The sequence below is a fragment of the Pteropus vampyrus genome, unplaced genomic scaffold, assembly GCF_000151845.1.
Source record: "Pteropus vampyrus isolate Shadow unplaced genomic scaffold, Pvam_2.0 Scaffold197, whole genome shotgun sequence".
Taxonomy (NCBI): Eukaryota; Metazoa; Chordata; class Mammalia; order Chiroptera; family Pteropodidae; genus Pteropus; species Pteropus vampyrus.
In genome coordinates, this window is record NW_011888978.1 from 490,979 (window position 1) to 504,532 (window position 13,554).

Sequence of the window (13,554 nt, forward strand, 5' to 3'; positions counted from 1 at the left end):
AGGTGATGTAGGCATAAAAAATAAAAAATAAGGGATTGTAAGATGACAAGGTCATTGCAACCTGTGAAGTCAATCAAGGGTTGCCTCGCCTAAAAAAAAAATAGCACAGCAGTAAAATATGTAGACATTGCTACAGTTGCATATGAAAGTAGGGTTAATTTGTCTATATTCTAATTTGGTGGATGATCAAATGATTTCATGGGACTAATATCATTTGAGTTTGGTCTTAAAGGATGATTAAGAAGGAATGAAAATAATGAATGAGGAAAATTCGAGCATGAGAAGCTGTGTATGAGATCAAGGCAGATGTACAAACATGGTTTTTATTTTAAAAAAAGTCAGTCATTCATAATATTTGCTGGGTATGGAAGCTCCGTGGATGGATGGGGAATGATGTTGGAACATGGACAAAGTGAGACCCACAATGTACACCCAGCTTAAGAGAGTGGAGTATAATCTGGCCGCTGAATTACTGCACCTAGGGACAAAGCTTCTATGAGCAATGAACATTATGAAATACAGGAAAGGTATTAGAGTAAGTACCATATTAAACTGACCACACTGGTGAAGCCAGACTCAGCAAGGGCCTTAAAGAATTAAAGGATATGTGAGGACTTCTTGCATATGGAGAGGGTTTATTCACTTTCCACAGAAAATTGAACTGGTTCTCAGACTAGATACTAAAAGATCAGTGATATTTAAAATAAATTTTTAATTTTTGAAGAGTTATAGATTTATAGCTAAGCTGCAAAGACAGCACAGATGGTCCCCACAGGCTTCTCTCTTCTTTTCCCCTCTTGTTAACATCTTTCATTACTATGGAACCATCACTGGTTTTTAGTACAACTAAGGAATCCATAGCTGTACATTAATATTAACTAAATTAATATTAACTATATTCAGATTCTACTCATTTCCCTCTAATGTCCTTTTTCTCTTTCAGGAAATTATGTCATATTTGTCAGCATGTCTTTTTAGGCTCCTCTGGGCTCTGAAAGTTTTTCAGATTTTGTTTTACTTGGCCTTGGCAGAGTTGAGGAGTACTGATCAGGTATTTTGTAGAATATCCCTAAATTTGTATTTGTCTGCTTTTTCTCATGGTTAGACTAATGTTACAGGTTTTGGGGAGGAAGACTGCAGAGGTAAGTTCCCTAATTATCATGTCATGTTAGGGGTACATGATGTCTACATGACTTGTTGCTGATGATGTTAATCTCAGCCACTCAGCTGAGGAGGTATTTGTCAGATATCTCTGTTATAAAATTATATCCCCCCTTTTCCATACCCATCTCTTCAGACACAAGTCACTTAGTACAGCCCATACTCAAGGCAGGAGGGAGTTTCAGCTCCACCTTCTTGAGGGGTAGAGTATCAGCGTGAAGTATTTGAAATTCCCCCATGTAGGAGCTTGTCCATTCCTTCCTCCCTCCTCCCCACCCTTCCCAACTTTCTCTCTTATTTCTTTGCTTCCTTTCCTTCTTTTCTTCTTTCTTTTTAACTAATTTATTTATATCAGTATAGATTAATGGATTTTATATTTTGACAAAACCAATCATATTTTGACTTCCCACACCCCAAAAGAAGCCACAAGTCATATGAAGAGCCATCAAATACCTTTTTTTAACTTTCAATTTTTTTCCTGGCTATATTGAAATATAATATACGATTAATTGCTCGTATTTACATTGTACAATTCAATTAGTTTTTTTCAATTATAGTTGTACAGCATAGTGATTAGAGATCTATATATCTCACAAAGCAATCACCCCACTAAATCTAGTAATCTCTTTTCCCTTACATATTTGTTACAATATTATTAACTATTTTCCTTATGCTACACTTTATATCTCCATGTCTATTTTATAACTATCCATTTGTACTTTTTAATCCCTTAGTGTTTTTTCATCATCTCCCTCAAACCTCTCCCATCTAGTACCCCTCAAAATATTCTCCATATCTATGAGTTTATTTCCACTTTTGTTGTTGTTATTTATTTTGTTCTTTAGATTCCACATGTACGTGAAATCATGCGGTATTTGTCTTTCTCTATCTGACATTGCATTCAGTGCAATACCTTCTAGATCCATCAAAGCAATATCTATCTCTATATCCTTCCTTTTAGCCTGTGTGTGTCTTTTAATCTGAAGTAAGTCTCTTGTAGGCAACATATGTAGGAGTCTTGTTTTCTTATCCATTCAGCCACTCTATCTTTATGTTGGGACACTTAATTCTTTACCACTTGAGGTACTCGTTGATAGAAATGTAGTTATTACCATTCTTTATTCTTGTTTTTGATATGTGCTTTTTCTTCTTAAAGAAGTCCCTCCAACATTTCCTGTAATACTGGCTTGGTGATGATAAATTCCTTTAGCTTATTTTTGTCTGGGAAGCTCTTTATCTGTCCTTTGGCTCTAAATGATAGCTTTGCTGGATAAAGTATCCTTCGTTGTAGATCCTGGGTCTTCATCATGTCAAATATTTTGTGCCAAGCCTTTCTGTCCTACATAGCTTCATTTGAGAAATCAGCTGCCAATATTATAGGTGCTCTCTTTTGGGTAAATAAGTGCTTTTCTCTTGCTACTTTTAAGATTCTCTCTTTGTATGTAACCTCTGGCATTTTAATTATGATGTGTCTAGATGTGGGCCTCTTTGGGTTCCTCTTTCTTGGGACTCCATGAGCTTCCTGGGGTTGTATGTCTATTACCTTTACCAAGTTAGAAAAGTTTTCCACCATTATTTCTTCAAATAGCTCTTCAACATCATGTTTTCTTTCCTATATCTTTATGACATGAATATTTTTACATTTAATAGTGTCCCATAGGCTTCTTAAGTTATAATTATAATCTTAGCTTATTTTTTCTTGCCAGTCTAATTGAGTGTCCTTGGCTTCCCCATCCTCTATATTGGTGGTTTGATCCTCTTTATATCCACTCTGTTGATTCCCTCTAATGTCCTCTTCATTTCAGGTAATGTGTTCGTCATTTCTGACTGATTTCCTTTTATAATTTCCATTTCCGTTTTTAGGATTTTTATTTCTTTGTTAAAGTTCTCACTAAATTCATTTACTCTTCCCCTAGGTTCACTGAGCATCTTTATAACCAGTGTTTTGAACTCTGCATCTGTTAGATTGTTTGACTCCATTATTCCTGGATCTCTGTTTTGTTGTCATATGGTTTCTGTTTCTTTGTCTTTCCATTTTGGCTGCCTTTCTGTGTCTATTTCTATGTACTAAGCAAAGCTCCTAAGTCTCCTGGTCTTATTAGTGTGGCTTTGTGAAATAGGTGTCCCGTGTCACAGTCCTGAGAGGGGTTCTGCAGGCCAAGTTAAGCCCCAGCCTGTGCCCCTCCAGAACCACCTGTTAAGATTTGACAAGCAATCCACAGATGCTGAGCTTATAGTTGCCTCAAGAGGCCATGCCAGAAACCGAGATCAGCTGCCACCAGTGTGGGGTCTTGGTGCTGCTCAGCAAGGAGCACTTGACTTGCTGAGGACACACCTGGATGTGGCTTGGGTGGGGCCCAGGTTGGGGGAGGCAGGGTTTCAGAGAATCCTCTGGGCGGAGCGATCTCTGTCGTCTAGTTTGATGACGTCTCAGCTATGGTCATCAAACTAGACTGAGTCCGCACACTGAAAGTGGGGAGGGCTCAACAGAGGAACAATGGATACCTCCGGTACTTGTGTACAGAGTGAATTTCGCCTCCAGCCCTCACTCCAACTCAGTCCCTCTGTAAGTCCCTGGTGCCCCCTGATCAGCTGACCCAGTGCTGGTGATTAGAGCAAGCAGATCTGTCACCACAAAAGTCTGCTCATGGACATGGCCCCTTTTAAGAGGTGTTTGCAGCAGCTAGCTGCCACTGCTTAGCCTTTGTCCCACTCAGCCACTCAAGACTCAGCAGCCTCACTTTCTCACCCTGTCCTATGTCCACCTATTGCAGGGTGATTTCTTATTTCTCCCCCTAGTTGTAGGATTTGTTCATCTAGATCTCTGGTTTTTTTCCTCACTGTTTGCTCCTTGTTTATGTCACAACTTTGATTTGGTCACAAGAGGGATGAACTGAGCTGCTATCATCTATGCTATTTTTTTCTCTCTCCTGGGTCTTCTCTTTTTTGTGAGCTGGCTAAATGTTTATCAATTTTATTTCTCTTTAAAGGGAACAGCTCTTGGTTTCATCGCTGTTTTTAATTTTTTTTAAGACTCTTTTTCATCAACTTCCACACCAATGTGTATTATTTTCTTTCTTCTTCTGCTCACATTGATCCTTATTTGCTGTTCTTTCTCTAGTTCATCTAAGTTAAGTGTAAGATTTCATTGTTTATTTGAGATTTTCCTGTGGGTTTTTTTTTTTTTTGAGGTAGACCTATATTGCTATAAATTTCTCTTTCAGGACTACTTTCTCAGTGGCTCACTGATTTTGAATTGTTTTGTTTTTATTTTCATTTGTCTCAAAGTGTTTTTTGATTTCTTCCTTAATCTTATTGCTAATATCTTTATTGTTTAGTAGCATGTTATTTAGCCTCCATGTTTTGTATATTTTTCAGTTATTTTTTCTTGCTTGATTTTAATTTTATACCATTGTGTTCAGAAAAGATGCTTGATATTATTTTAATCTTTTTAAATTGTTTTGTGGCCTAACATGTGGTCTCTTTGGGAAATGTTTCCTGTGCAGTTGAAAAGAATGTATATTCTGCTGCTTTTGGATGAGATGCTCTAAAAATGTCAATTAAATTTTTCTTACCTAATGTGTTATTTAAGGTACAGAGTCCTTGTTGATTTTCTGTGTGGAAGATATGTTCATTGTGTTAATGGGTCGTTAAAGTCCCCTACTATGACTCTCTTACTTTTGATCTCTTTTCTGTCAGTCAATATTTGCTTTGTATATTTAGGCTCTCCTATATTGAGTCCATACATATTTACAGGGGTTATAGCCTCTTGTTGGATTGATCCCTTTTTTAGTATGTAATGTCTTTTTTTATCCTTTAGTATAACCTTTGCTTTAAAGTCTACTTTGTGTCATAATGCTACCCCAGGCTTTTTTTTTTCTTTCATTTCCAGTCACTTGAAATATTTTTTCTATTACTTTACTTTTAGTCTGTTTGTCTTTCAATCAGAAGTAAGTCTCTTTTAGATAGCATACGTATGGGTCTCGTTTTCTTATTCAATAGAGCTACCCTATTTGTTTTGATTGGAGCATTTAATCCTTCACATTTAAAGTGGTTACTGATAGGTATGTAATTATTCTCCTTTTGTTATTTATATTTTGTCCCCCTCCCCTTTAAAGAAGTCTCTTTAACATTTCTTGTAATACTGATATAGAGATGATAAACTCTTTTAGTTTAGTGGATTGTTTGTTTGTTCATTTGTTTGTTTGTTTTGTCTAAGAAGCTCTTTATCTGTCCTCTGAGTCTAAATAATAGCCTTGCTGGGCATAGCAGTCTTGGTTGTAGGTCCTTGCTTTTCATCAGTTTGAATATTTTATTCCAATACCTGAGGGCCTGTGAAGTTTCTGTTTTGGAATCAGCTGTCAGTCTTATGGGATCATCCTTGTAGGTAAGTAACTGCTTTTCACTTGCTGCTTTTAAGATTCTCTCTTTGTCTTTAAACTTTGGCATTGTAATTATGATGTGGTTTAATGTGAGCCTCTTTAGTTTAATCATTTTTGATACTCTTAGTGCTTTCTTGGTTTGTATGTCTATTGCCTTTGCCAGATTAGAGAAGTTTAGTATCATTATTTCTTCAAATAGGTTCTCAATTCCTTGTTTTCTCTATTCTTTTTCTTGTACCCTATGATGCAATATTGTTATACTTGATGCCCTAGAGGTTACTTAAACTATCTTCATTTTTTAAATTCTTTTTTCTTTTTGCTGTTCTGATTGGGTGTGTTTTGCTACATTATCTTCTAAATAGCTAATTTGATCTTCTGTTTCATCTAATCCACTGTATTTTTATTTTAGTTATTTTATTTTTCATTTTTGACATTCTTTTTAATGTTTATTATCTTCATTTTTACATTTTCTATTTATTTGCTGAAATTCTCACTGACATCATAGAGCCTCCTTATAACCCATAAGGAATTATAAACTAAATAAAATATAGACAAGCAATGTATCAGACATAAACTCTATGTCTGATACATTGCTTGTCTATATTTTGTTTAGTTTTTTTTAATAGAACTTTGTTTTATTCTTTCATTTGGGTCACATTTTTTTGTCTCCCCATTTTGGCTGCCTCTCCATGTTTGTTTCTATGTGTTAGGTAGAGCTTCTACGTCTCCCAGTCTTAGTAGAGTGACCTTGTATAGTAGGTGTCTTGTGGGGTTCAGTGGTGCAGTCTCCCTGGTTGCCCACTCCAAGTGCTCTAGGTGTGCCCATTGTGTGGCTTATTGTGTGCTCTCCTGTTGTAGATGAGTCTTGATTGCTATTTGCATATCAATGGGAGTGACTGATCCTTGGGCTGATTGGTTGTGAAGACAGGCCTTGACCACAGTGGAGGAGCAGTTGTTCATGGGTTGACCCTATGAAGCAGGATTCACTTTAGTGGGGCTCTCATGCCTGCTCAGTCTTCCCCTTGGGTGTGTCATCCAAGGAGGCAGTTTGAGTGGGGGTGCTCAATCTGGATCCAAAGCCAGCCACTGGGTTTGCTGGCCCAAGGGACTCTTGAAAGATGCCCTACCATGAGTGAAGCTCAGCTGCAGCCTGTGCCCTGCCAAAGGCCACCTGACATAAGCCACAAAGCAATCTGCAGATGGTTGCCACCCACGCTTAGTTTCGAGGTACCTGGAAGAAGCTTAGCCTCAAACTAGGTCTGAGTCTGACTGCCACAAATGTCATGCTTGGGGTTGCTAAGCAAGTGATACAGGGTTTATCAAGTATAGGGTTTACCAAGGACAAATTCCATTTGTTTTGGGTTTGTTAACCTTTGAGAGATTTTAGGAAAGTTTGAAACATGAGGTATGACATGCCATTTGTGTGGAAAATTCACTGAAAGTGGTTTGTGTGGGTCCAAATGTTGGGGGGCTGGTTTCTCAAATCATCAGGGCAGGGGAAACGATGTTAGGCAGGTTGATGGAGACTCAGGTATGGCACTCACTTAAGTATGCACACTGGGAGGAGGAAGGGTTCCACAAAGGAACAATGGCTTCTGCCAGCACTCTATCTATGAGAAGGCTGCCCCTTCAGCTCTTGCTTCAAAGCCAAGCAATTTAGTTTCTCTCATATGTCCTTGCTGCTTTTCAAGCTGCTGCCCCAATGCTGGAGCTCAGAGCGAGTGAGTCCTTCAGCCAGAAAGTTTATACATGGGCACTTTAAGAGGAATGCCGGGGATTCCAGTCACATTTCATCTCACTCAGCCACAATCTCCAATGGTTTTCACAGCCAGAAGTTATGACTTTTCTTCCAGATGGTGCCTTTGGCTGTGGAGGCTGGTGTGGAGCCGGGACCCCTGTTTCTTCAGGAGAGACCTCTGCAGTCAAAATATCTCTCCCAATTTTTAACTACCACTATAGCTGGTGTGGGACCAGCCCTTTCTGCATTTCTGCCATTCCTACTAGTCTTTACATGGATTCTTTTATATATTCTTATAGTGCTTTTATTCATCTAAACTTCAGGTGATTGTCAATGATGGTTGTTCTGTAGTCTAGTAATTTTGATGTATTTGTGGAAGGAAGTGAACACAGCCATTTACCTACTTCACCATCTTGACTAGAAATCTACTTTAAGAGGGTTTTTTTTATTATTCTACATTTGCATTTGAATTATCAGCCACCTCATCAAATCTTTACTAGATGTCTTCTTGTGGGAAATATTTTTTTGTTTGTCCTTATCTTAGATTTTCTCCAACCTTGTATTGATTCACCTCCTCCATACATCTTACTTTCTCTTGTGGCAGAATTCTTAAGGTTGTATTACTTCTCTGGTTCTTAAAACTCACCAGGCTGGCACTGGAAACCACTCTTTTATTTTTCAGAAGTAACACTATAACTCAAGTTAATGGTTCCTCTGTTGTTTAGAGGATATGATCCAATTTTCTCAGCATATTCCCTTTTTAGCAGCACTTACTCTCCATGCTGCACTGAGGAATGTGCAGAAGGAACCTCTCACAGAGTAAGGTGGTCATGTGGATTTAGCATCTAAAACATTGGGGATGCTGATGGGCCGGGTGGATAGATCCTTGCATGAGGATCTCCCATTAGCTCTCCTCAGTAAACTTGTACTTCTACAAATCCTCTCTTATCCATGGGTGTCTGCCCAATTTAGTGCTCTCCAGGTGTTCCATGACTGTGGCAAGAATAGGCTAAGTCCCTTTCAGAGGCTTCTGCTGATTCCACAGCCTGTACTGAGGTCTGTCTGCCTATCACCCAATGCATAGATGGGTGTGACTCCCCCAGGTCTTCTGGTATATAGTGCTGTATTCCACAAATCCCACAAAGGCACTTTTTGCATAGATAGATGCTTAATTTTATCTGTTAAAAGGGAGGACTAAAAGGAGGGATGTCTTATGCTGCCATGATGTTGATTTAACTCTGCCTTTTACCAAGTTTGACTTTTTTTGATTATCTATGGGATTACACCGTATCAGTTTTTGGGGTCTGGATTAGTATACCAAGCATAATATCCTCTAGGTTCATCTACGTTTTCACAAATAGCAGGATTTTCTCCTTTTGTGTGTGTGTTTGTGCATCTCATATTTTCTTTATCTATTTATCTATCAATGAATATTTTGATTGATTCCATGTCTTGTCTATTGTGAATAATTCGTCAATAAACATGGGGGTATAGATATTTTGATAACCTGATGTTATTTTCTTTGGAATTTAAAGGTTATTTTGATTCCAACTAATTCCAATGTGGGGCAGGGTTTTCCTGGCCAATGAGCAATGCTCCAACATCAGTTGAGTAACCTGAAATTGAACTTAATTCTGACACTATCTACCCAAAGATAGCATCAGATTCCGTAGGTTAATGGTTTGGATCTATAAGAACTACCACCCAATTCAGATACCATTTACAAGCCTACATTATCACTTGTGCTTCTTACTGACTGGCTATAGACTGGATGTTCCAATGATCCTATTCTTGGGTTTGACTCATTTGCTCAAGCAGTTCATAGAACTCAGAGAAACATTTTACTTACTAGATTATCAATTTATTATAAAAGAATATAAGTGAAGAACAGAGAGATGGAAGAGATGTGTAGGCAAGGTATGGGGGAAAACGTAAAGTTTTATGTACTCTCCAGATGGCCACTAACCCAGCACCTCCACATGTTCACCAACCCAGAGGCTCTCTGAATTCCTTTGTTTGGAGTTTTTATGGAGGATCCATTACATAAACATGATTGAGTAATTCATTGGCCATGGTGACTGATTCAGCCTCTAGCCCCTCTCCTTTTCCCAGACATCGGGAGCTGCAAATGAAGTTCTCGCCCCTCTATTCATGATTGGTTTTCTGGCATCCAGCCTCCATGATTAGGTGCTCTTTAAAAGTCACATCATTAACATAAACCCAGTTGTGATGGGAAAGAGCTTGTTATTCATAACCCACTTTACCTTTATGGCTCTGAAGCAATTTTTGGAAGTGAAGACAAAAGACCAAATATTATAACAAAAGATGCTCCCATTTTTCTTATAGCTGAGGAAACTCCAGAGTTTGGGGAGCTGTTTGCCAGAAGCCACATAAGAAATATAGTTTGGCCACCTGAATATTCAAGTATGTATTGCTGGGATTACTGAATCATATGATAATCCTATTTTTAATTTTTTTTTTTGAGAAAACATTACACTGTTTTCCATAATGGTTGTACCAATTTACATTCCCACAGTACACAAGGGTTCCCATTTTTCTACACACTCACAAATATTTCTAATCCCTCTTTCTTTTTAATAATAGTTAATCTATAATGTGTGAGGTGATATCTAACTCGTATGGTTTGCATCTCCATGATGACATGACTAGTGATGTCGTGCATCATTTTATACATTTATTCTCCATTTGCATTTATCTTCGAAGAAATGGCTATTCAGGTCCTTTGCTCATCTTTTATTCAGGTGGCTGGTTTTACTGTTATTTAATTGTATGTGTTCCTAATATTAAATTGCTTATTAAATTTATGGTGTGCAAATAATTTCTCCCATTCAAAATGTTGCCTTTTAATTTTGTTTATAATTTCCTTTGTTGTGCAGAGCTTTTTAGTTTGATGTTGTCCCACTTTTAACTTCTGGGATTTTTGTTTGTTTGTTTTTTGTTTTGGGGGTTTTTGTGTTTTGGCTGTGTGTTAGGTGTTATAACCAAACAATTACTCCAAAAACCAATGTCAAGGAGCTTTTCTCCAAGGAGTTCTATATTTCCAGGTCTTACATTTAGGTCTTTAAATCTATTTAGAGCTAATATTAGTATGTGGTGCAAGATAAGGGTCCAACTTCACTTTTGTTTTGCATGCAGATACCCAGTTTTCCCATCACCATTATTGAAGAGACTATCTTTTCCCAATTGTATATTTTTTGGCACACTTGTCAAAATTAGTTTACTGTACATGTGTGAGCTTATTTCTGGGCACTCTATTGTTAATAAAACATGTGTCTGTTTTTATTCCAGTATCATGCTGTTTTAAATACTATAGATTTTATTACAGTTTGAAATAAGAAATTGTGATTCCTCAACTTTATTATTTCTCTACTTGAGATTTCTCAAGATCTATTGGCTATTTTTTGGTACCATGTGAATTTTAGAATTGCTTTTTTATATCTGTGAAAAATGCCATTGGAATTTTGATAGGAATTACTTTGAATCCGTAGATCATTTTAGATTGTATTGGGTGTATTAAAATTATTGTTTCTTATGATACATGAATATGGGATATATTTCCACTTATTTGTGTCTTCTTCAATGTCTTACAGTTTTTATTGTACAAATCTTTTATCTCCATCCTTAAGTTTATTCTCAAGTATTTTATTTTTATTGATGCTATTGGAAGTGAGACTATTTTCACAACATTTTTAAATAGTTTATTTTTAGAGTATAAGAACAAATAATATTTTGTATATTGATTTTTTATCTTGAAACATTACTATATTCACTGATTATTTCTCATTTTATTTGCTGAAGTAGTTAAGGTTTTCTATATACCAGGTCATTTGCCAACAGAGAAAATTTTATTTCTTCTTTCTGATCTGAATATTTTTTATTTTTTTTCTTGCCTTATTACCCTGAATAAAAATTCAGCACTATGTTAAGTAGAAGTAGAGAGAATAGTTACCTTTCAATTTTTTTCTGATCACAGAGAAAAAGCTTTAAATAATTCATCATTGTTTTTTAGCTTTCGTTTAGTTATATATGGCGCAAACATGTATTGAGTTATATGTTTTGTATATCTAATTTATTGAGAATATTTTTACCAAAAAAAGCTGTCGAATTTCACAAATGCTTTTTATGTATCTAATGAGGTGATTATATACTTTTTATCCTTCAATCTGTTAGCAAGATGTACTATTTTTATTGATTTGCACACGATGAACCATCCTTGTATCTCATGAATAAATTCCACTTGATGATGTTGTATGTTTTTTTTTAATAATATGCTGATGAATTTTATTTGCTGGTATATTGTTGATGATTATTACACCTATGCTCATCTAAAGTATTCTCTTGTAATTTTTGTCTTGTAGTGTCTTCATCTGGCTTTGCTATCAGTATAATGCTGGCCTCATAAAGTTTGGAACTAATTCCTCCTCTTCAATTTTTTAATAATGAGAAGGATTGGCATTGATTCTTCTTTAAATGTTTAGTAAAATTTACTCATGAAGCCATCTCTTTTTCCATCCCATCCTTTTTTTTTTCATCCCTTCAGTATTAGCCTATGTGTGCCCTTAAATTTATAGTACATCTCTTGTAATTGAAATATTGTTAAATTTTTTATCTATTCTGTTTCAATGTGTCTTTGTATTGAAGGATTTAATCAATTTACATTTAGAATAATTATAAATAGATAAAGACTAATGCCATTTTAAATTTTTTACTGGCAGTTTTATAGTTTTTTTTCTTCCTCTCTTGCTGTCTTTCTTTGTTATATGATGATATTCTTGGTAATGTTATACTTTGATTTCTTCTATTCTTCTTTTGTGGATCTACTAGATATTTCTTTCCAGTAACCTGAGGATTACTTAAAACATTATATAGTTTAACAGTCTATTTTAGGCTGATAACAGCTTAAATTTATTGACATATAGAAACCCTACCAATTAACTTTCTTCCTCCATATTTTATGCTGTTGATGTCACACTTTTTATCTGTTTATATGGTGTTGTCATTTACTATATATTTTGCTATAGTTATTTTAAACACATTTTTCTTTTAAGTTTAGTACTAAAGTTAAAAAGTTTTATGTATCACAATTACAGTATTGGAATATTTTGAATTTGAGTATGTGTTTACCTTTATTAATTTTTCTTTCACTTCCTTTATGTTCCTATAGTGTTTTTTTGTTCCCACTTGGAGAAATCCCTTTAGCATCTCATTTAAGGCAGATCTAGTGGTGATGGACTCCCTCTGCTTTTGTTTGTCTGAGAATATTTTTTATTTAGAGTCATTGCATCTGTATTCATCAGAGATATTGGTGTGCAGTTTTCTTTTTTTTTTGTTATCCTTTCCAGGTTGTAGTATCAAGGTAATGTTGGCCTCGTAAAATGAGTTAGGAAGTATTGTCTCTTTAATTTTTTAAAAGAGTTTGAGAAGAACAGACATTAAATCATCTTTGAATGTTTAGTAGAATTAACTAGTGAAGCCATCTGGTCTTGGACTTCTACTTTTGCGAGGTTTTTAATGATTGTTTCAATTTTCTTAGTGTTGATTGGTCTATTAAGATTTCCCAGTTTTTCTTGATTCAGTCTAGGAAGGCTGTATATTTCCAAGAAGTTGGCCATTTCTTCCAGGTTATTGATTTGGTGGCATATAGTCTTTCATAATATTCTTGTATGATCCTTTTTATTTGTTTTATTGATCATAACTTCTCTTTTATCTGATTTTGTTTGAATCTTTTTTTTCTTATTGAGTCTATCCAGAGATTTGTAAATTTTTTTATATTTACCAAGAACCAGATTTTGTTGCATTATATTTTTCTATTGTCTTTATTTCACTGCTTCATTTAATTATGCAGGTTTTTTTTCTGCTAACTGTAGAACGAACTGTTTTGTTTGTTCTTATTTTTCTAGTTTTCAAAGGTGAAATATTAGGTTGCTTATTTGAGATTTTCTTTGTTTCTTTAGATAGGCTCTTAATGATATAAATTTTATTTTTATTACCAAAAGTTTTGATATGTTGTATTTTCATTCTAATTTGTTTCTATGTGTCTTTTAATCTCTTTTTATTTCTTTATTGACCAAGTTGTTCTTGGTAGCATATTGTTTAATCTCTATGTATTTGTGCATTTTCCAGTTTCCTTTTGCAGTTGATTTCCAATTTCAGATCATTGCGGTCAAAAAATATGCTTGATATAATTTTCATATTTTTAAATTTGTTGAGGCTAGTTTTGTGTTCCAATGTATGATCTATTCTTATGAATGT

At 35.5% G+C, this 13,554-nt stretch overlaps 1 protein-coding gene across 1 annotated transcript in view; it reads left to right on the forward strand.

Moving 5' to 3' along the window:
• The first annotated feature begins 403 nt into the window (after window positions 1-403).
• LOC105299992 (olfactory receptor 2L3-like) overlaps window positions 404-13,554 on the forward strand; it is a 36,747-nt gene continuing 23,596 nt past the window's right edge. The window contains exons 1-3 of the mRNA XM_011372003.2: window positions 404-412; window positions 944-1,051; window positions 1,106-1,142. Of these exons, the coding sequence (XP_011370305.2) occupies window positions 404-412; window positions 944-1,051; window positions 1,106-1,142 (154 nt within the window). The remainder of the gene's footprint in view (window positions 413-943; window positions 1,052-1,105; window positions 1,143-13,554) is intronic.